Source organism: Solanum pennellii, chromosome 1 (assembly GCF_001406875.1).
Source record: "Solanum pennellii chromosome 1, SPENNV200".
Classification (NCBI taxonomy): Eukaryota; Viridiplantae; Streptophyta; class Magnoliopsida; order Solanales; family Solanaceae; genus Solanum; species Solanum pennellii.
The window spans coordinates 92,071,376-92,096,518 of record NC_028637.1 but is presented as its reverse complement, the minus strand read 5'-3'; the positions used below and the strand labels follow the sequence as shown (position 1 = coordinate 92,096,518).

At 29.3% G+C, this 25,143-nt stretch overlaps 3 protein-coding genes across 4 annotated transcripts; all 3 read left to right on the top strand.

Annotated features, from left to right (window-relative positions):
- The first annotated feature begins 1,072 nt into the window (after positions 1 to 1,072).
- LOC107026920 (putative late blight resistance protein homolog R1A-10) lies at positions 1,073 to 4,423 on the top strand. 2 transcript variants are annotated; one of them, XM_015228048.2, is made up of 3 exons: positions 1,073 to 1,288; positions 1,962 to 4,031; positions 4,167 to 4,423. In XM_015228048.2, the coding sequence occupies exons 1-3, from the start codon at positions 1,225 to 1,227 to the stop codon at positions 4,220 to 4,222; spliced, it is 2,190 nt and encodes a 729-aa protein (XP_015083534.1). In that variant the 5' UTR covers positions 1,073 to 1,224; the 3' UTR covers positions 4,223 to 4,423. The 2 variants fall into 2 exon arrangements, with proteins under 2 accessions (XP_015083534.1, XP_015083542.1); XM_015228056.2 differs by having other exon boundaries at positions 1,075 to 1,753.
- A 2,072-nt stretch (positions 4,424 to 6,495) lies between these two features.
- LOC107026929 (chaperonin-like RbcX protein 2, chloroplastic) lies at positions 6,496 to 11,116 on the top strand. The gene is made up of 5 exons (XM_015228069.2): positions 6,496 to 7,035; positions 8,262 to 8,353; positions 10,270 to 10,327; positions 10,524 to 10,589; positions 10,773 to 11,116. Exons 1-5 carry the CDS (start codon positions 6,712 to 6,714, stop codon positions 10,896 to 10,898), a joined length of 666 nt encoding a protein of 221 aa, XP_015083555.1. The 5' UTR covers positions 6,496 to 6,711; the 3' UTR covers positions 10,899 to 11,116.
- A 1,033-nt stretch (positions 11,117 to 12,149) lies between these two features.
- Positions 12,150 to 14,241, top strand: LOC107026938. Its single transcript, XM_015228080.2, has 2 exons — positions 12,150 to 12,242; positions 13,641 to 14,241. The coding sequence occupies exons 1-2, from the start codon at positions 12,189 to 12,191 to the stop codon at positions 14,094 to 14,096; spliced, it is 510 nt and encodes a 169-aa protein (XP_015083566.1). The 5' UTR covers positions 12,150 to 12,188; the 3' UTR covers positions 14,097 to 14,241.
- The last annotated feature ends 10,902 nt before the right edge of the window (positions 14,242 to 25,143 follow it).

Sequence of the window (25,143 nt, the reverse complement as noted above, 5' to 3'; positions counted from 1 at the left end):
GTTAATGACTTTAGACTTCTAAAGATTAATTTCTAATTAAATATCCAATTAATTAATATTTATCATCTATAATCTATATGTATATAATAATTATATATTTTTTTTAAAAAAAAGTCTTTACCTCAATTGCTTTATTTTTCCTCTTCTCATAACTTTTTCCTTAACCCCTCTCGTGAATAATATAATTTATGTGGATAAAGAATTATCCTTTATGATAAATAACAAAATTTAATAATAAAGGGTGTAAATCTGCAAAATGGAGACAGACGTTGATAATGTCCTCTCGATTATTATTAAAGAATGACTCTATCTTCACAATTCATTAACGCTTAATTACGTGATAAGAACTTTAGTTGTTCTTTCTACATGGTTTGCTAATTTTAATTTCTTTTTTCATATTCTTCATTTATTTATTATTGTTTGTTAATTACTTATTCAACTTTATACTCTTAATATTCATAACTCTCATCTTTTCATATTTATAACCTCCAAATATTTAAACTAAAATTTTAAGATATCTTTTGATATTCCTTCTATTTTATCTATATAAATTCAACTTTTCTAATCTCATGAAACTCCTACCAAGATTATTAGGCTATCATTTTCATTCTATAGTTAAAGTAAATGAAGAAACCTCTTGAATTTTGATAGGATATGAATAGAGTCGATAAGAACTCAGAGAGTTGTGTACTAATTTTGTACTTATTTTTTCATCTATACATACATCAGTCTTATAAGAATAATGTCTACATTGGATCTTTCTTAAATCTGTTTCTTTTTGTCTTTTTTTATATTTCCATCAGACTTCTTAATTTAGTTTTTTTATGAATGTTTTATTGCGTAAGTCTTTATTCTTATTTTGTAATTGTTACATTTTATTATTCATTACAATTTACATATATATTTCAATGAAATTTTTGTCATTATAACATATCTATAAAAATTCACATAGATCCTCCGAAACTAATCTTATGAAATAAGAGTGATACTAGGAGTGGAATATGGTAAAAGATTATATTCAGATCCATCATTGTTTTAAGGGCATTTTGGCACAAAAGGTTGTCAATTGTCCCAGGCCCCAGCATTTATCTATGCTACAATTTTTCACCTACTATCTAATAATTGTAGCATTGAAGGGCTCTCCATTTTCTCTTTGGCAATTCATTTCTTTTTTTTTAGGTAAAAGAGGTTTCTTGTTCTTCAACTGGCCAGTGAGACTAATTGATGGCTTATGCTTCTGTTGTTTCTCTTGCTCAAACTCTAGAGCAACTCAATACCAGAATCCCAGGTTTGTTTTCTGACCCAAAAATTCAATCTTTAGCTGCATCTCTTGATTATTTCAAAGCCTTTCTTGATGATAGTAGCAAAAGTAGTTATTATCACCAAGAAAATATCAAAGATTTGGTTGGAAAGTTTAGAGATGCTCTCAATGAAGCTGAGAATATTATTGAACTAAAGATTTGTGAGATTCATCAAAGAGGATAGGAAGATTTAGTTGGAAGTTTATTACCAGTAGTACAGAAGATTGAGTTACTAAGGGAAGAGTTGGTGCTGAGTCTTGAGACTTGCACAAGCCATGACCATGACATTGAACCTGCTGAAGATCATTTCGAAACGAGGGTTGGAAGTCCATCTAAACCTAGTTTTAATGCTAATTTGGAGAATGATGTTGTTGGTCTTGATGATGATTTGGAGAAGGTTATAGAAAGGCTACTTGGGTACTCCTCCGAGAGAGAAGTCGTTGCAATTACAGGTAGGGTTAATTTGACGTATGATCATTAAACTTTACCTATTACGGATAGATTTTTTTGATATAGGACTGGATCAAAGTTGGTGACTTTATTGTTATAGTGAATAAAAGTAGCAAATTTACTATTATAGTGAGTAAAGTTCAATTATTTTAATGCAGCAAAAAGTAGTTTTGTCACTTTACTTCTATAAATGTGAGATCATCCTTACAGGTATGGGTGGGATTGGCAAAACGACTCTCGCTAAAAAAGCTTATGATTATCCTCGAGTTAGGTCTCGCTTTGATGTTCATGCATGGGTTACAGTATCTAGAGAGTATGGAATGAGGAGGTCGTTGTTAAGTCTAGCCCGTTGCATTCCTGGTATGACGGCGGATAAGCTTGTGGAGAAAACTGAGGATCAGTTAGCGGAGTCATTATATAGAAAACTTAAGGATCGAAGATATCTTATTGTCATGGATGATATTTGGAGTACTAAAGTTTGGGACGATGTCACAAGATGTTTTCCAGATGATGACAATGGAAGTCGTATCATATTAACGAGTAGGCTTAAGGATGTGGCTGCTTATGCTAATCCTGATAGCCCTTTGCATGAGATGGGGGTCCTAAGTTCGGATGATAGTTGGAAATTACTCTCTGTCAAGGTATTTGGGGTAAATGATCTTTGTCCTTCTGAGTTAGAGGATATCGGGAAGCAAATAGCGGAAAGATGTGGTGGACTTCCTTTGGCAATTCTGGTGGTTGCAGGGCATCTTTCTAAGATTTCTATGAGAAGAGAAAGTTGGATCACTGTTGCCAAGACTGTTAATTCAGTTGTTGCGAATGATCCTGATAAATGCCTGGGAGTGCTCGGTATGAGTTACAATTACCTGTCTAACCACCTCAAGCCATGCTTCCTCTCTATGGGTGCTTTTCCGGAGGATTTTGAAATAAAAGCTCGGACATTGATCCAAGTTTGGGTTGCTGAAGGGTTTCTAAAAGCCGAAAGGGTCGAGAGCTTGGAAAAAGTTGCAGAAGAGTGTTTGGAAGATCTTATTAGTAGAAATCTAATAATGATTAAAAAGAGGAGGTTCAATGGTGAGATCAGAAGTTGTGGCATACATGATTTGTTGAGGGACTTGAGCTTAAGAGAAGCTCAGAAAGAGAAGTTCCTGCACGTGACATCAGCTCGATATGTTTCAAACTTCCTAGCACAGAGGAACGAGGGTCGTGGCTTCAGCTTTCTTTCCAACATTTCTCTAAATGATTCTAGTGAGTTGTCATCTCATGTAACTCGATCAATGTTTTTCTGGGGTAAACTGTTAATCTCTTCTCCGCCTCATAGGCAAATTTCCTTATTCGCGAGCTTCAAACATATCAGAGTGTTGGCAATTATTTCTCATATGTTTCCTGCATTTCCAGCTGAGATAACACAACTAACTCATCTAAGGTACCTTTGGATTCGATCAAATGGTGGTCTCCCCGCATCAGTGTCTCATCTCTATAATCTGCAAACCTTGGTATTTCAACAGCCGGAGCTGTATTATATGCACAAAACTTTGGTTCTGCCTCGGGATATCTGGAACATGACACAGCTAAGGCGTCTGCGTCTACTGAGTGGCAATTATCTGTCTAAGCCTAAAAGAAGTACCACAACAGATGATGTTTTGGGGCTCAGCAATCTGGAGGAACTTTCTCACTTATGTTTTGCGAGCTGTACAGAGGAAGTCTTTTCATGCCTTCCCAATATACGTAAACTGAGTATCCTCGATGCTGCATCAGACGATGCATCTGAATACTTAAAAAATCTGGTACATTTAGAGAAACTCGAAACATTGAAGTGCGTCTGCTATGGTCAGAAGCGGCTCACCTTGTCAAACTGGTGTGCTTCCTTAACATCTGTTAAGAGGTTAATATTATCCGGTTGTCTTCTGCTTTCTCAAGACATGGCAAGTCTAGCTGCATTGCCCAATCTTGAAGTGCTTAAACTTAGAGATAATGAGTTTGAAGGTTGTGCGTGGACACTAAGTGATGAAGACGAGTTTAGCCAGCTAAAGTTCCTACTGCTTGCTGAGCCACGTCTAGTGAACTGGGAAGCCGGTAGTGTTAACTTCCCAAACCTTCAAAAGTTAGTTTTGAGGAACTGCATCCGTCTTGAGGAAATACCAATCGATATTGGAGAGATATGTACATTGGAGATGATTGAACTGATTTGCTGCAGCTCTTCTGCTCAGAATTCAGCAAATGAAATTCGCGAAGAACAAGAGAGCATGGGAAACTCTTGTCTTGACATACGCGTTTATGGTAAGTTTTCCCTCAGCTGAATAGTTAGTCAGCATTAGTTTCAGATTCTGAGCTTTCCTAATATGAAATATTTCTTGAAATCACACATTGAGTAAGCTCGAAATTCTGACTGATCGATGAGTTTCTCTCTTGCAGTTGACGATGATGAACCTTCCTCGTTGTTCGATTTCTGGAGAGCAGTACTAGATTGAACTTGAGTTGAGAAATCTGTATTTGACTTGCTAAGTTTCTTGTTATTGTTACTTTAATTTAACTAGGCATATTATTGTACTAGGTAAAAATGATCATTTATCTTAGGCTATACAATAGGGATGATGGGAGCGGAGTGTGATATATAACATAATCTCATTTTGACTTCTAAGTCCATAAATTTGAAAAATATTTGAAATCTATGGTTGTACGCTTGCTTAAAATATCACTTTAAGATATAGTCAATTTTATCTGTGCTGTACAACTATAGTAAAAATTAGAACTCAAGTGTATAAACCGAACTGAAATAGACTATAGTTTGATTTGACTTGGTTTGGTATTGAAAAAAAATGAATTGACTATACTTGAGTTAGTTTGGTTTTAACTAAAAAGTCAATTCGAGATCAAATCAACCCGACATTATATATATAATTTTTTAAAGTTTATTTTATACATAAAAATATTTATTTTGATATAATTTCTAAATATACTTATACGTTTTCATAATTTTTATCTTTTAACACATTTTTTGAATTTTTTTAGATTTAGAATTTTGAATAGTTCAATAAATGTTATAATTCATAAATTTTAGTAATTCTAATAAAGCTCAATTCAAATTTAAATCAATACTATGCTAACAAAATAAATTAATTTAGTTCTTTAGTTTTACATCATTTCATAGACAATAATACTGAATATTTGTTCTTTAGTTTTACATATTTAGAAATTTAAAATACATAATTTAATTTTATTTTTTCTTTGACGTTTAATCATATAACTAATACTTATTAGACTTATTTTAGCATGATTTAGTATTTTTAAATTATTATTATTATTATTATTATTATCATCATTTTCATTATGACTTTGTAATATTTTTTATTGAATATTTTAGTGTCATAACTCATCTCATATATTGTGTGTTTTCTTAAGAAACGTCATAGATAGTTGTACTTTAGTTGGACTAAAGAAATATTTGGAGTACAAGTTAATTATATGTTTGTATGCTATTTTACCGAAAAAATTTAAGGTTTATTAGTTTGGTTTGATTTAAAAAATTAAAAATTCGACACAATGATTTGATTTGGTATTTGAAAAATTCGAACCACTCCGAGTTGAAAAAATAAAAATAAAAACCCAAGTTGTATTAGTTTGGTTGGTTATAAATCTAAAAATTTTCATATAAATATTTTTATTTGATATTTGAAAACCCGAACCAATCCGATCATAAACCTCTATTTATTATGACTATTGGTGGCAAATGGTAGGGTTGAGTCAAATGTGCGCGGGTAAAAATGGATAATCATTTAACCCGCCCATATTTGATATGGGTTAAAATGGGTTAGGTAATAAATGGGTTGGATAAAATACTATTTTACCAATATTTTCATGAATAAATAGTACTTTACTTAAGAATTCAATATGGAGAAGATATGTTAGCCTTTTTTAGATGATAATGTTAAACATGCTTTATTTAATTTTATTGTATCATAAAAATAAAAAAAAATCATATAATTTTTCAATATAAAATAAATTTATGTAATAACAAGACGAAGATATTTTTAATTTCAAAGTAAATGAGTATTTGCATGTTAGGATTAAAACATGCTTAATGCACTTTAAGCAATGTCAATACTAATACATAATTTTTCTTATTTTACACTATTATTGATTATCTAATATAAAATTAAGTAAATAAATAAAATGTACTATAATTAACAAAAGAAATGTACATTTAAATTATATATTTTTTGACTTCACTTTTTTATTTAGAGAGAAGAATAGTTAGTTCTATAAAATAACATAAAAAGGAAGAGAAGTTGCACTATTTTTAGTGATATCATGAATTTTGAGTAAATAAAAGTTAGAAGATTAATTAATTTAGTTAATTCATATTCTAGCTATATTTTTATTGGATATCAATCCATATTTTACTCATGTGAAAAATCACACCCAACTCAGTAAAATATGAATTGTTTAGACGAATTATCAAAATATAAGTTTATTTTGCTTTTAATCATGTGAAAAATCACTCACCCAACTCAATAAAAATACGAATTTGTTTAGACGAATTACCAAAATATAAATTTATTTTGCCGGTACGACCTTTCAATTGCCAAAAAGTCGATAGAATAATCGCATTATTGTTTTAGTTGTTTTTACTTTTTGAAGAAATAAAAAAGTGGAGTAATTAACTACTTTAGTTACTTCTTCAAAAAGAAAAAGAAAAAAAAAAAAGACCATTTTGGGCAACAAGTTCAATACCTAGTAAAGGTTTGGCCCGTGTTCTCCTGAGAAAGGAAGAAGCTCAATTGCTTGTCGATTAAAAAAAAAAATCCTTTGTCAAACAATTTTGGACCTCAGAAAAAAAAAACAACATAAAATCTCCCAAAAAAATGTGTTTTCAAGAATCTGCAACAGAAGATTCAGCCATCAAGCCCACTACTCTCTACCCCATCAATTTCCCATTTTTTCAAACCCCCAACTCATAATGGTTGGAACTATTTCTGGGTCTGGAAGGTCATTAGCTGAAACTCACTCTACTCCATGTTTGTGCTTGAATCCTAGTGTTAACTCAGGCAGCACTAATTTTAGGAGTAATAGGGAATTGGGGTTGTGGAGAACCTTTAAGGGGAGAAAGCAGTTGAATTTAAGTAGTAGTTTCTTGGAAGCATGGTGTGAGTGGAGGTTATCTGCAAAGATGGTATCTTTGGCTTTAAATGGAGGTTCAAGAAAGAGACAGAAGATTAGGAAACTCACTATTGTTGGTGGGTTGGAAGTGGATGATGATGATTCAGGGGAAGATGTTAAAAATGTGAGCTTTTTTTGTAAATTATTATTACTAGGAAATAGACCAGAATTTTCTAATGTGAATAATTGATTGTGTTCTTTATTATCTGCTCATACATGATAGTGGGATTCTATAAATTGATTGGCAATAGTGAATTGTATAGTGGATTCTGTTGAGCAGCTTCAGCTTACTAAGGACATGAACTTAGATGGGAGGTTATGGGAGGACATAGATTAGGGTAGAGGGTTATTTTAGGTAGTTGAGAGTTTTTTCACTTTTGCTTCCATACTAGTAGTTGTAGCATTACTCAAGGAGTTCTTGGTATTCCATTTTTGTTACTATTTGATGTTTCTTGCACTTCGATTATCGTAATTTTTTGTTGTAGTGACTGTTCCTTTTTAATATGCTTTGTCTTACGTTCTGTAGCATTTTGTATTGGCTTCTTCAGTCCCACTGTTTTTGTTTTTCAAACTGCTTTAACAACCTCTCTACCTCCCAAGGTAGGGGTAAGGTCTGCTACGCACTAGCTTTCCCAGACTCCATTTGTGGGATTACATTGGGTATGTTATTATCTGCTCACAGTGATTCTGTGTAGCTATGACAAATGGACTATCTTTCATTGACATGGGAATGTTGAAGTTTGTTGTAGTAGTTTGTAGATGGAACAGCCTTGACTGAATGTTGGACATTTCCTTGTTTGGTTATAAATCCTGGGAAGAAATGTGAACATCTATAGAAATTAGTTATAAGTGAACGGGTATGGTCAAACGGGAAATTTTTGGTTGTGTTGTGTTAATTGAAGGTTTTTACAGTTGATTATAGACTGCTCTCGTTGGGCTGTAGCGAAAAAACTTGCAAATTTATACTTTTAATCATCAGTTTGAACAATGTTTAAAATGATTAGGGGATAAGGTAGCTGTCTTTGGTATGGTTTTAGACGAAGGAATCTCAATAATATAAATTCATTGCTTAAATTGTTTTCTGGTCTTTTTTCCAAATGTCTTGTACTACTCCTTTTGTTGCAGAGCCAATCAATTCCTCCACAGGTGTAGTTAGCTAAAGTTTGGCTCATTATTACAGTGCTCTATTCGTTGATTCTGCACTTGAATTTTCTCCATCCATAAAAATGAAATCTGCTGAAACTGTTTTATCCTCGGTTTGCTGGAACTGTAAGACTTCAAAGTGAACCGTGTCCAATCTCTTTTTGTAGTTCCGTTTTTTATTTGATCATAAATGATTGGCATTTGCAGGAAATAATCAATGTTATCACTTACAAGGCTGTACGGACTGTTCTTCAACAACTCTATGAGATGAACCCCCCACAGTACACATGGTTTTACAAGTAAGTTTAGACTTCTTTTCTTCTTAAGCGTATCCACTCTCCAGATATGATGATCCTCTGATTTAGCCCAACCATTCAAGTTAACATTTAGGGTGTTGATGTTACAAAAACTGGCACCTTACTCCAATTTAAACAAAATCATGTGAGGAGTGATAGGTGCAAAGACCATCACAATTTTGGTGTTATTGTTTCTTGATCATTTAAAGCAAGGGAAAGAGGAAAATAATTCGGCAATTTCAAAGGAGATGGGTTCTAGATTGGATTGGAGGGATTGGAGTGTGGTTGTGGTTTAGTGGTAGTGGTTATTGGTTAGAGAAGGCTGGGGAAAGGAAGTAAAAATGAATGAGGATGAGATAAACTGAGAGAGGGCAAGAAGCTGCATTGGAGGGGCAGTGAAAGGCCAGAACGGCAGCTGAGGCAGTTATATGCTTTGTTTGAACAAGGATAATACAGATAATATTAGAGACCCAAAATAGGACTTGCTTAGCTTAGAGGCACGTCAAGACGTTTCTTGAAGAAAGTTGGAGTCTCTCCCACGAGCAAACGGAAGAATAAATAACAACTCTATCGTTGGGATTCAACTAAGTCACGCAACAAGTAGCACTCAAGAACGTTGCTCTATTCTTGATCTGTGGTTTCACCTTTTGGTCAGTGTCTCTCAAATATTTTCAAGGGAAGGAGTTTTTGAAGTGCTTTTCTTTTACGTGAAAAGAAGAACTATTTATAAGATAAAAGTTCTTTTAAGAAGAGTTTTCATCAAATATTCCCTCCGTTTCACAAAGAATGACCTGGTTTGACTTGGCATGGAGTTTAAGAGTATAAAGAAGACTTTTGTATCTTGTGGTCCTAAATTAAAGTTAAGTTAAATGTACAAAATTGCCCTTTGATCTTGTGGCGTTAAACATGTCACGTGGAAAACTGTTATTAAAATGTTACCAAAAAAAGAAAGAGATCATTCTTTTTGAAACAGACTAAAATGGAAAGGAACTCATTCTTTTTTAAACGGAGGAAGTAACATTTTAATTATACTAATAGGTTTGTGAATTTTGGACGATAAATGTATTTTTCAAAAGAACCATAAACCTATAAACTAAATGAAGTGAAACCTATGGATCCAAATTCATTCAATATAAAAAGCAAAACTTTTATCAAATGTATTGTTTCAAAAATAATTGAACATTTGGTCCAACATGCTTCTCTTGTCGTCCTTTGCTTTTTCTATTTTATTAAAATGCGATGAGCATTTTATCGCCTGAGCTTTTCAATGTTTCCCCTATTAGTGCATTTCATTTTTCATTTGACATTCTTTGGTTCTCTTGAAACTGTTACTTTTTCCTTTTCCAAGATTTCTGACAATCTTTGATTTGAATGGAAATACTGAAAATATTGTCCGAGTTTGCATTTCCACTTGAAATGTAATAGTAAATTTCTCTAAACTCGTATTTTAAATCATCCATTCCCTAGGAAATACCTTTTAAATTGGATTATACTACCACTTTTGCGAACTTAGTATGCTCTGATTTGGAGTCACCAAGGGAGTGACTTAGTGGTCGAATAAGTGGAATAATACCTTGGGAAGCTTGGTTCAAATCATCGTAGAGGCAATACTATGTTAATACTTCTCGGTTGTCTTAGCTTTGATGGACAGAGATGATTATCTAATATATACCTGTGCAAGTGGGATTAGTCAAGACACACACAAGCTAGCGTAGACACCACCGTCATATGAAAAGAAGAACAAAGCTCCAAACTAGAAGCTTAGGGTCTCTATAGTGTACTTTCACCTGGTAAAAAGTAGCAGAAACTGCTTTGTCAAAGAATCTTGTTTGTTCTATAGCCACTGAGAGGTATGATTCTTTTGATGGTTTTACTCACTGGTTCTTTTCACTAATTTTTTATCCTTTTTCCTTTTACAGTTTTATAGCAAACCACGTGCCTAACACTGGGAAAAATTTCCTTCAACAGCTTTTCAAGGTAACATTGTATATTTTGATAAATATTCTTTCTATCTATATGAAAAAAAAGTGAAATATGGGACATGTCTTCCGCATTTTAAATATGTTTTCAATGAGATAGAATTGTAATAATCTCCGCTTAGATTTAAGAATAACCCCTCTCATATTAGCCGAGTTTTGCATTCTTCTGTGTGTCTGATGTTAAAGTTTTGCAGGAAAAGCGAGAACTTGCTGAGAGAGTGATGATTACACGTCTTAGCCTTTACAGCATATGGATGCAGGTATGCCACATTGATTTTAGCTACGTACTGCTTGACGTACATGTTTTGCTCCTTCAAAAGTATCGTTGTTCTTGAATTAATACATGTATCTTTGTTGTATTGTATCACGGACGAGTTGGAAATTTGGTATTTCAACTGCAATGATGCAGAGGAAATCTAATGAATATTGTGTGTTGGATGTAGAAATGTGATCATGCTGAATTATATAACAGAATATCTGATGAGAATGTGGAACTGATGCGTGAACGACTAGCTCAAACTGTTATATGGCCATCTGATGATGATGAGATTGCTGGAAGTTTGGATTGATTAATGGGAGAAAGATAACTCTTTTTGGTCACTATATAAAAAATATCATTAGCGGGTCGCTAAATATGTACTTTTAGCAGCAATTAGCACTCTTTGTATATGTCCCTAAAGCCTTTAGCGACATTGGTTCTAGTGACACATAACTAATGTTAGTAAAGACTTTAATATTCTTTATTAATGTCAATATTTAATGCCGTTAAAAATTGTTTGTTGTTGTAGTCGGTATTTTATTTTGTCCTCCATTTTTCCGTTAGTCTTGATAGGCAAAACTGTATAGTGCATCTGATTGACCAATATATCAGGCTACATGTTTTTCATCCATATGTGATGTGACTTCAAAAGTTTTATCTTTTCCGTGCTATGCTAAGTTAACTAGGGGGCAAATAGTGGTTGAATGGAAAAAAAATTATCCGCATTCGGTATTTATATTAAATTAATGTAATTTTTATTATTACGTAATTTAATAAAGTAAAACACATGTAAATTAATTATGGGTAAGTAACATGAAGTATAAATTTAAGGCATAATACATAGATTGGACCCTAAACTTGACTTTAAATTTTAACTTTGATCTTTAACTTTCATAATGCACAAATAAACACTTTAACTATCCAACTTTTAAACAAATAAACACATAAGTCTTACATGGCAAAATACACGTAAGACACCATATAAGACAAAAAATGACTCTATTTATGCAATTTTATACAAGTTTAAGTGTCTACTTGTGCAAACTCAAGGCATATAGATTCGAAGCCAAGTTAAAGGGCATATTTATGTATTATGCCTAAATTTAAATACATAGCATGCATGTATTGACTTGAGGTAAACATCATGCAGTGGCGTAGCCACAGAGTGATAAGGGTGTCCAATTAGACACTCTTCGTTGGGAAAAAAGTATCATATATATAAGTAAGAAATAATTAAATAACATATTTTAGACATTGATAAATTGTTATTTGTAGATAAAATTTCTGACTTCGCCACTGTCAGAATAAGTTGTACTCGTTAATTTGGAACCTTCGAGAGTATGAGGGGTGTAGTCTTGGGAAACGGTATGAACATGACACAAAATTGTTAATAATCTTATCGAAACATATCCACTGCAAACAATCGTCTACGTGTCAACAGGATACATAATAGCTCATCAAATCAAACATATAAGATTTTGCAACGTGTCGAGCGGCAGTTGCTCTTCTTATATTCTGCCACGTATTACTTTACCGCCTAAAACACATTATAAAAGTATCATCAACACAGAGAAAGAATTACAACGATATTATTATTATAATGGCAACAGTAGAAGAACCAATACTCTCTAGAATCGATAGACTTGACAATATTGTGAGTACTTCTCTAATTACTCTTTTTTTTTCTATAATTATTTTAGGTATGTTTGTTTTTCTCCTTTTGCATCAGTCGTTTTCTTCATTTTTTTACCTTTAGCGTGGTTGCGTTGTTATTTGATTCAACTAGAAAATTCGTTATGAACCCAAAATAAATTTTAAGAACTAGCATGTAGAAAGTATCAAGTCCTGGAAAAAATCTAAAGGAATAAATCAACAATAATAGGTCCAATATATATAAATATTAGTTTCTCAAATAATAATAAGACTGTGAGCGTATATTCTTTAATTTATTATAAAAATAAGAATTAGCATGTAAAAGTATCAAGTCGTAGCAAAAATCTGAAGGAATAAATTAACAATAATAAGTCCAATATATATAAATATTAGTTTCTCAAATAATAATAAGATTGTGAGCGCATATGTTTAATTTATTAGAGAAATAGGAACTAGCATGTAAAAGCCATAATACATATATTGGACCCTAAACTTGGTTTCAAATTTTAACTTTGACCTTCAACTTTCATGATGCACGAACAAACACTTTAACTATCTAACTTTTAAATAAATAAACACATGAGTCCTACATGGCACAATACACGTAGGATATCACGTAAGACAAAAAATGACATGTAGGATGACATATAGGACATTTGTGTCTATTTGTTCAACTTTATACAAGTTCAGGTGTCTATTTGTGCACATTCAATGTTGAAGGGCATAAATGTAATTTGAAGTCAAGTTAAAGGGCATATTTATGTATTATGCCCATGTAAAAGTATCAGGTCGTAGCAAAAGTAAGGAATAAACTAACAATAATAGGTCCAATATATATAAATATTAGTTTCTCAAATTATAATAAAACTGTGAGCGTATAGCTTTAATTTATTAGAGAAACTCTTAAAATATTTGGAGCATTAGATATGGTAGAAAATTAATTTTGTCCGCTTTAGAATACATCTTTAATTTATTGGAAAAAAAAGTTACCTAAGTATTAAAAATGACACGAAATTATTTTTTAGCCAGATTTTCTTTTCTTTATTCGCTTACAGGTCGCAAAATATCTTTTTCATCCGTATTTTTAACTCCAAAATACTTTGTTATTCATGTTCTGATTCAGAATTGATCACTTATTTGCCAGTTTTTCTTTTCTTTATTCGCTTACAGGTTCCAAAATATCTTTTTTCATTCATATTTTTAACTCCAAAATACTTTGTTATTCATGTTCTGATTCAGAATTGATCACTTATTTAATAATTTTAAATTTATCATATATTTTTTTGATACGTAGCTCTACTATTTGTTATTAATATATAAATTGTAAATTAATCAACTCTCACTAAATTTCGTCCTGTCAAATCAACATACAATCAAATATTTCATGTTTGGTGTTTAGATAAAAAAGCTGGAGGAAGTTCGAGGAGGTGATCATTCACCGAAGACATCAACAGCATCAAGCGAGACATTAACGAGCGACGGGCAAGTTTCGTCGCTCGATTTCTCTCCAAGAAGCATGGAGAAGCATTGCCGGCCGATAGACGACGTGATTTCGGAGACGGAGCACAAGGGGACACTCATTGAGAGGCTAGTGAATGTTGAGAACAGGGTGTTGAATGTGTGTTTGCAATTGGAGGCAGAGTTGGAGATGATCAAGAAGAAAAAAGAGGATGACGAGAATAATAATAATAATGTTGTTGTTGAGGAGAATCTGAATTTGAAGAAGAGAAGAGAAGTGAATAATGTTGTTATAATTGAGGAAAAGAATAAGGCATCATCTCATAAGAAGAGTAGTTTCAAGAGCTTTGTGAAGTCTTGTGTTAAAGGGACAGGAATAGGAAAACATAAACACTAGTTTTGTTTTTGTTTGTAGTTCTTTGGAAGTTTATTTGGTTTGATGTAAGGTGTCTTTAGCACCGAAGAGGATTAATGTTTTTGTAAGTTGATGTGAATTATATCTTGGATATGATTAGTTTAAATATACATTACACTTGATTTAATACGTGTGTATACGAGATACATTATCAGATTTAGATAAGTCTTAATTGGATCTAGTATTATTTACATCTTATGATACATATTTATATACATAAAAATAAATAGGTATAATTTCGAAAATTAGGCATTACAACTCTCACATCATATGAAACAAATATATTTTTATGTTACAAGTATAATATATTTTTATGTTATAACTATAATTGTGCTTTATAATAAAATATAAATATATATATTTTGTTTTGCATACAAAAGAAATAGTTGTATAGCGTATAATTTGTTTTGGAATTGTGTTTGTATAAAGCGAGAAAGATAAAAATATAAAAGAAAATTGGACAGAGATAGCTTGTGTTTGTATGAACATAAGTATATAGAATGAAAATATATGTATTATATTTGTACGTATAATTTTTCTTGTTTTATATAAACATAAATGATATATATACATAGCAAGAGAACACAATCAATTCAAATGAAGTAAATCAATATGATGATGTTTACGCTTCTTACACGAAAGATATAAAAGCATCAATTATCATACATTAATGAGTGTACGAACTAGTATAAGGTGATTTAGACGATAATGTTAAAGATTATTCTGTTTCTGTTTTCCTTTGATTTATCATTAAGTGGCTACATTTAATCTATTTTATTGTAATTTAAGATGACGATAAACGATAGCGTTAAGACTATTATGTTTCTCTTTAATCTATCGTTGAGTGGACTTAAGTGTATCTAGTCTATTTTGTTATAAATTGAAATGAAAATAAATGGTTGTAATAAAATGAGAGGCTCTACCCAGTATTTCATTAGCAATGGTATTTGTGCAATTGATTTTTCAAAAAAAAAGAAGTGAGCGAGAGCGAGATTTGCGGGGGAGGAGTGATTGAACAAACAATTTTCTCTGGACTAAAATTAAATAACACTGTATTTATAGCATTTAATTTGAACGAAAAGTTCGCTATTTTTTTTCTCCTTTTCATATGCCAAGCCCAGCAAGCTCGCATCCGATCTGCAGGCCCATGGGCTGTGTACTTGGGTTGTTGCTACATGGCAATATCAGTCGATATACATATATATACTTATTAATATACACTTCTATTTTTTTGTTTAATTTTATAATATGAAATAATGAAGCTAATGATAAGTCCACACATCAAAGAAACATTTCCTAATTAACTCGCAGTGCTACTTTTGGCTTGATTTTGTTCATTTGGTATAAAAAGTACAGAAAACCAAGCATGATGTTGAGACTGATATTGATTGCTCCAATAATTGAATATTTGGTAGACAATCAATTCTATATGTAGAGCATAACATCAAATTTTAATACATTTAGTTAACCCTTTGGGATATACCATGCTAAAGTATATATTATGATGTCTTAAGGTTTTGGAACATCGTCAATGTCTCAATGATTGTTTATTTTATATGTATATATATATATATATGTCTTGTCAAAGATGACGTATCAAAGAACAATTTAATATGTGATTTTTTTGGTGTGAATCTAGATTAATAGTTGAGACTCGAAGTAAAAGTGAATACTTAATAGATGGTGTAATAAGCGTGTGTCAAATGAATTAAACATTAAAACCGCAATTACCACCAACAATGTAGGGTCGTTTAGGCTACATATTATTTTAATATTCGCAAATATTTTGGTGATAAACATTTTCCAAGTATTGAATTACATATTATTACCAACTTTTGTTATTAAAAATAAGCTCACAAACACTTCCGAATTTGTTTCCTATGGGTGCGTTTGATATGATGTGAAATGTTTTTCGTGAATTTTTTTTTTTTTTAAATATCTCTTAAGATAATTAATAAGTGAGATTTTTTAAAAGTTTATTTTTTTTGTGTTTGACAAGCAAGCAAAAATGTTATTTTAAATGCGTGTGTATATAATCTAGACAAATACTATGAGAGGTAACGCCAGAAGATAAGAGGTGAAGTTAAGGTCATGTGGTGGATGATATTGAGAACAATATCGATGAGAAATATTACTTGTATAACTTGTTTTTTTTTCATATTTTCATAAGAGAAACAAATATTTTTTTCGTTAGCAAAAAAAATTGAGCAATCAAATATGAAAGAATCAGGAGAAAAGTTTTCTTCTAATACCAAACAAGAAAATACACTTAAATTCTATTTATTTTTTTTAGAAAAATCATCTCAAATATTGTTTAAACCTTTTTTCAACTTCAAAATTAAATACTTTATTTTCCAACCTCCACTCAAAATATTGTACAAATGCATGTCTACTCCATCTTCACTTTAGTTAGATAGGCAAAAACGCAACAAAGAAATAAATAAAGTAGAACTATTTTTTATGATGAGAATTCTTGAGATAATTTATACTCCACCCAAAAACATACACTTTTAATTTGGTCCCCAAGAATTAGATATTGGCATTTAATTTAATTTTTCTTTGAATATTCTCATAAAATTCTTTCCCAAAAAAAAAAGGTGTATAAATATTGAAAATGACAAACTGTTTTGATTGACTTTAAAGATAGGTACAAAAATCCTTTCATCTTCTTTTTTTAGCATCACTTTGTGCCACTTTCAAAGAACAACATTATATTCAGGTGTGGAATTTAATATGTGGTGGAGGTTAATTTTTCTTGAAGCAATCTTAGTATCAAAATCACCAAATCTTTTAATTAGACTTTTGTATTAATTGAACTATTCTAATATAGGGCAATTTTCACATATAGCAAACAAAAAATTTATATTTGTATGCTATAGCAAACTTTGCATAATTGCGCTCCATAGCAAACATAAAACTGTATAATTCGCTATACATATACAAGTGTATAATTCGCTGGCCTAAATTGTATAATTCGCTGGCCTATTTCGCTGCAATTGTATAATTCGCTATCCTATTTCACTGCAATTGTATAATGCACAATTGTATAATTCACTGCCTATTTCGCTGCAATATTAAGTGTATAGCAAGAAGATATATGTTTTTCTTTCGCTTTATACAAAAACAGAAACACAATATATACACTTCTGTTGTATAAAGCTAGAGAAAATTGTATTTCACTGAAATTGTATAATTCGCAATTGTATAATTCGTTGGCCTTTTCCTCTGCAATATTTGAAGTAAAATGTTTGTAAATTGTATAATTAAGTGTATAACACGAAGATATACATTTTTGCATGTGTATATAGAATTTTCTCTCGCTTTATACAAAACAGAAACAGAATTATACACTTCTGTGTATAAAGCGAGAGAGGCGAGCGAGAATGGAGAGTGGCGAACGAGATTTTTGGGAGAGAGACGCTGGCAAATTTTAGCTAATGTTTGCTATGGAGCACAATTAAATCAAACTCTAGCTATTCCATTTAATTTAGGTTATTAGTTTGCTATTATATACAATTTTCCCTATAATATATAGTCTTGCATGATTAAAAAGAGACTATGTTACAAATTTAAGCATGAGAAAATTCATTCTTGAGTCCTTACAAAATTACTAATCAGTTTTCTTAAAATTTGGCACTATAGTTTTCTGATTATAAAAAGTTTTAGAAAAAATTAAGAAGCAAAAAAAAAAGTAGTATTTTCTCCAACAAGGTATGGATCATGACAATTTTTAAAAATTATGTTTTGCCTGGTGTGTGGGTAGCATTAAATTGTAAGAAAAAGAAGAAGTTGTGGGTGTAGTTGACAATTAAGAATCTCTATAAACAATTTATTTATTTTTAGTTTCATTCCGCATTCAGTATTTATATCGGAGTTGGAATAAATTGACTTTTTATTTTTTTATTTTTTTTTATAAAAAAAAAGTATCATATTAGAGGTAAATCTTAGTAAGGACAATTCTATACCCAAAAATAAAAATAATTTAAATTTAAAATATCTGATTAAATATGAAACAATACTTACTATTCAATCATAACTATTATTTATTTATTTTGTAAAAGTCCTTTTGCTGCAAACCATTTGGTATCGTATTCTTTGAAGCACTTTTTGGAATTGAAGGACCCATTCTGATCAGTTCTTTTTTCTATTTTGGTTCAATTTAAAGAAATACATTACAACAAAAATATCATTAACAGCAATTGATTTATAATTATTATATGTATTTTTAGTGGCAATTGACACTCTTTGTATATGTCCCTAAAACCTTTAACGATATTGGTTTTAATGACACTTAACTAATGTCGGTAAAGACTTTAGCACTCTTTATTAATATCAATATTTAATGTCGCTAAAAGTTGTTTTTATCATAGTGATAGTTATCTCATTTTTAATTTAAAATGAAAACTATATATATATATATTCCAGTTAGAGTTGTCAAAATGAGCTTAGTCCATGGGGATGGTACAAATTCAATTGTTGTTGAGGTAGAATTGAGATAAAAATTTTCAAGCTCATTTAAAATTAAGATTTGTAAGCCCGGCTCATATAAGCTCTTGAGGCTTAATCTAGGTCGGGTCGGTCGGGTCATGGGCCAAAACTTTGTATTCAATGGTAACATACAATAATCTCACTAGTATGTAATCTAATTATTTAAATACACGCTATGTTGTAATATTATGAATCTTATCAAATTTTGGTACGTCAAGATACATGTAGCTAAAAAAATATAGACTTAAAATTAAATTAATTTGTTGTAGATACACTATATCAAAGTAGATTCTCATTTATCTAGAATATATGTACAAATTTTGCGCTATCATCTCTCTCCCATCTTGTTTATCACTCTCTTATCTCGCCCGCGTATTTGGTATACGAAAAACAAACTAATTACACTAGTTTTTTTATTAGTGTTATTGAAACAACACCATTGTTTGTCATATTTTATTTGAAAATCTTCTCATTTTTTTATGTTATAGAATGATAAGTTTGAAAAGAAAAAAATGAAAAAGAAGGGCTAGCTACCCTAACCCTCTTCTCTTCTAGGGTTGGACAGGGTTGAACATTTTCAGGCCCTACCAAATGAAGATCGGCCTGTCTAAGCCCTTCTGATTCATTGGCCCATGAAGCTTGAGTCGGGTAGGATTGAACCGACCCTTTTTGACAGCTTTAGTTTCAGTTGTTATATTCATATAAAAATGAATATCGTAAAGAATAAAGATACTATAAAATATAATTCTCGTTTACTCTTTAATATTAATAATATATAATCCAACATGTTACATCATTTGTTATTTTTTTTAGTTAATAACCATAAAAGTTTCTCAGTTATAATATGGATAAAAAACGTGATTAAATTTGCTATGAATTTTTTTTATTTAACCAACATATTTTATACTGTTCTTTTCTCTCAAAATTTGATTTCAAAACGAAACTTCAATCATCTCAACCATCTATTAATTAGTGATTATTTTATTTTTATTATGCCATGAATATCACCAAGTACACGTCACTTTTTTTAATTAATAAATATTAATTTTCCTTTCGTATAATATAAAGTTCCACAGCATCACGTCAATATTGGCCGGCTTAAAAAGCAGGAATAATGCTCTTATCTTTTCATAATTCATCACCGTCCATAAAATAATATTTGTCCTCTCGTATGTTAAATACTTTTTCTAATATTGATAGATTAATGTTTAGTTAGTGGGTTAAAAGAATAATACAATAATATATTCATAAATTTCACTAAATGAACTTCGAAGTGAATGAAATGTATATAAATTTTATTATTATTTTGAAAAGATAAAGTGAACTAAGACTAATAATTACTACAAAATATTTTACTCTCAAAATTATTTTATTTCGTATAAAAATGAGTCGTAATATTTCCATGGAAGATCTTAAACCGTTCTATTTTATGACCGAATGAACTCTAATTATTTTGACAACTGTGCTATCTTTTTTATTCTTGAGTTATTCTTGTTAATTCTATTTTATAATATATATATATTCGATATTCCACTCTTTTTTTTCTTTTCCAATTTGCCTCTTATTGGCCGTGCTAATGCGAGCATGGATTTTAGTGAAAAATATACTAGAAATATTAATGAATAATTATAATAAGTTTGAATTCATAATTTTGAAAATGTATCAACGATAAGAATGTTAAAAGATAAAACACTTAAATTTTAAATTCTCCTTCAATTCTGACTTTATATTATAGTTGTATTCATAAAATAAGATAAATTACTCCCTCTGATTGGATTTAAATGTTTTAATTTGATTGAGTATCGAGTTTAAAAATAAAAAGAGACTTATAAATTTTGTAATTTTAAAAGAAAAATATATGTGATCGCTTAAATCTTGTGATCTTAAATTCACTAAAATTTTAAAAGTTACTAAACGCAAAAAAAAAACATTCTTTTTAAAAATAAACAGAAAAAATGATACAATTTAATTAAAACGGGAAGAACAATATGTTAGGGTTTTATTTTTTTCTAGAAGAAAAGATAAATATTACCATAAATACTTTTACTTTTATGGAAAAAAAAAATTTCTTTTATATTTGGTTATTCAAGAGCAAGTTTGGAATCTATAAATAGAAGATCCTCGTAACAAAAAAAAAATCACAAAATATAGTTTTATTTAGAGAGATTTATGGGGAGATATTCTCCTAAACATGTTTATGTTTTCTCAAAATTAGTTTTATCATATGAGAATACTTTTATTTATCATTTAATTTATCAATATATAATTTGCAATTATTTATTTTTGCATAATGTCCTAATTACTTTTGAATCAAATATTATTTCTATATCGAAAAAGGACCTGAAATATCCTTGAAGTATAAAAAATGATACAAAACTATCCTCCATCTATTTTATTGGCACCAAAATGCCCTTTTCATCAATCTATTGGCTTCAAAATACCCTTGTTATTCACCTTTGAGTTCGTTGACCATTTATTTAACGATTTTAAATTTAAACTATTTAAATATTTTTTTAATACATGGCTCTCAACTATTTGTCATAATTTAACTTATTAATATACTTTATAAATCAATCTACTACCCACTCATTACTAATTAAATCACACACAATCAATAAACTCGCCCCATTCTAGTGCAACAACAGAAAAGCTACTGCCAATGGGTGTTTCTAAAAATTTGAGGTGAAAATGTCTATAGAAGTAGATTATCATACATTCAAGTCCTCAATCAAAACATATTATAATTCAAGTGTCTAATTAAAAATTATCGATAAACTTAAAAGTATTACTATGTTCAGCTTAATTATTCATTCGTCTCAATTATGTGATGTTACTTAATTATTAATTTGAATTCAAACTTAAAAGTGAATCCTATTGAAAGTGTCCTTCTAAATAAGCGGCTCAACCTTAATTTAATTGGGGCTTCAATACGGACTCGAATAGTTTTTAATGTCATTTTCAGAAATCTGTAATTTCATCGTGTTTTAATAGTGTTTAAGGTGATTTTGATATTATAATTGGTTTATTAATTGGATGGAGTTTAATCAGTAATGAGTGCGTAGTAGATTGGTTTATAAATTATGTTAATAAATTAAATTATATCCAATAGTTGAACGTTAAGTATTTAAAAAAAAAAATGTAAATGATTTAAATATTAAACCGTTACATAAGTGATCAATTTTAAATTCAAAGGTGAATGACAGGAATATATTTGAAGCCAATAGATAGATAAAAAGAGATTTTAGAGCCAATATAAATAGATAAAGAATAATTTTATATTATTTTAAATACTTTAAAAATATTTTAAACCCTTTTTCGTTTCTATACTTCTTGGACCAGACACAATTCACTATCAGATAGTAAAGAAAACGGTGTTTTTTAGCTACCCAGACACGAGTAAAACGTTCAACAAGACAAATTGCAATAGTAACCAGTACCTAAAAAATTCATATTATATTCTTTTCTCCTAATACATAAACAATTCTTAAAATTTGTTAACAAATTAAATTTTAAATATTTGATAATGATCATTTTAATTGAGTATTTAAAGCATAATAACGTGTTTTTATTAAACACTTTCGATTTAAATTTCAAAAAGAAAAAAATATATTTATTTTTAAGCACTATTTACGTAGATAAATTAATCATATAATAAGATATGTTCCTAATTGTAATATCGAAGAGACTTAAAATGCCTTTTTAATTTTATATTAGTTATATATATTAATACATGTGTTCCCTATAAGCACTAATTGATTGATTGGATGTCTATGATTAAGGATAATTTAAACATTAGCTGTTGAATAACCAATGACTAAATCATCATTTGACATTTTGGCTTAATATTGTAATAACAAATAAAGTACTCATTCCTTGAATTGAAAAAAAAAAAGAAGAAAAAAACAGACAAGGACATTTATATAAGTACATAAAATGGTAGACATTAGACAAGGTCCTTGAATAATTTCTATCAATACAATATAATAATTCTTAATTAAATAACAAATGATCATATAGATGTATGAAGTCCTTTCAAAATTCAATCATTGAAATTCAACATTCATTTTATCAATTATTTGGTAAACTAATTCCTCAAAACTTAGTTTCTATTCCTAACTTATAAAAAGTACTTATAAAATCGTTGAATATAAGTTAAATTTATAATAAAATATTTTATATCTATAATCTCAAAAAAAGATACGATCAGGCTTAATCATCAAACTAAAATTACATTTCCTAATTATTAGAGCTTGATAAATGATAGTGTGTAAATTAAATTTATTGAAGTTTGAAGAGTTTAACCATAATAATACTTTAATTAGCCAATCAAATAAGTGGAAGATTCATTAAATTGTGAAATATTACTTGTGACATGCTTATTAAGCTCTATTCTTTCCGTCAAATTCATTAATATCTGGAGGAAAGAATATCTGAAATGGTCAGAGCTACAATCAACATGATATGATATCTTTTAATCACTAAGAAAAATAACGATGCATATATATTTAAATATAATAGCACAATAAATAATTTATCAGACCACCTAACTAATTTTTACGATTGACTGAAGGTATTGTAAAAAATAAACATGAATATATATCACTGGTCATGACCATTAATTTATATGGTCGGATAGGTGAATTACCTTCACTTTTAATCTTGAAAATAAATGAAAAAAATCTTTCATACAGATCATCTACTCCTAAAAAAAAAAAGAAGATCATCTACTACTCTATAGGCTCCTACATGATACAAATCAGTGAATATTAAGTTTTAGATAATTATACGAATAAAAATTAAAATTTATTGGAATGACATTTTTTTAGAACTTTTTTTTTGTTCTTTGCGTTTACTAACTACATATAATTACGTACTTATATCTAACTCTTAAATTCTAATCCAAATATTATAAATCTTAGAATTATATCTTTCATGAGTAGATAATCCAAAATATCCTTTATTTTCAATTGTTTGTATATTTGGATTAGCATACCTAGAATAATAATTAACATTATTTTAGGTGGTATTTGATTATAAACGACACCTTAATATGTATATTTTGAAAGAGACCATTCCAAATTTTGACATAGCTACATAAAGAACTTGGTCTTTAATTTGGCTACGAAAAGGTCTAAGATTTCAAGTGATATTTTAATAAATTAGACTATTAATATATTTTAAAATAAAGTTAGACATGAAGAATGGATTAGGGTGAGTAGACTCTCATGATAAAACAAATAGGAGAAGCATGTTGAGTTTTTTTTTTTTCCAAAAAAAAAAAAGAACGAATAATGGGTCAATTAGTGTATTGATTATAGTTTTATTTTAGAAAAATTACATAAATTGATACATTTTAATAAATAATTACAGATTTTAGCTATACTTTTTATTTATTACTATTTATAGCAATACTATGTTAAATTTGTAATATGTATTAAAATTGAATTATGTATGCAATTTATATGAATTATAATTGTTTTTTGAAATATATTATGTTTGTTTGGTAAAAATTTAACACATTGTATTATAAGTGTATTAAGTGTGTGATAAATGTATTAACTATCATTAAAACTTGTATTATATATAAATGATAAATTGTTCTTTGTAATATGTATTAAACTTGTATTATAAATAAATTAAAAGTGATTAAATAAAAATAATATTATTACTATAAATGGTAAATATTTTTTATTAGTACTATATTTATGTAAATTTTCCTTTGATTTTTTTGCTTTTACAAATTTGGGAATGACTCTATCGTCCCTCCTAAAAATTGTTATTTATTAATAATAATTAGTAATAGTAGTAACAATAATAATAATTTAACATATAAAAAAAAAACTAATAGGGACTTTTTACTTGATGGAATTTAAAAAAATAGAGTTAAACAGATTAACTATTAAAAAGTAAAAATTAATGTGACATGTCAATTTTCAATTAGAAGAACATGAGAGTTTATGGTGTTAAGTATATACCTTAAAAATGTTAGTTAATTGATTTTTTAATCGTGTCGATATAACATGAGTATTAGTGTGGGTATATATTTTTAAATAAAAATATAAATGAAAAATTTTTTTTTTTCATTTCAGATAGTTTAAGAATATCTTGATTGTTTTATTTTGAAAATAATAATTGAAAATATAGCTATTTAAAATAAATAAATAATCAATTCGATAAGAGGAATGTTTGTTATGGTACAATTTCTTTGTTAGTATATATATTTGTGTGTAAAAAATCATGTACTACAAAATTACAAATGTACCAAACGAAAATAATTAATTATGTACTAGATCTAATACTAAGGTTAGATATACGAGATAATATGAAATATCTTAAAGTTAAATTCCAAAAAGTAATTTACATTATATTTAATTAAAAATATAAGTTGATTCTCATATAGATATTACATCAAATATCATTCAAAAATTATGTAATTTCAAAACTTCAAACTTTAGAATAATTTTAAAACAAACAACCTTGAAGAACTTAAAGGTGTCTATTTCGTCCCGTGGCAGGGCAATAAATGTAAATTAGGAGACGT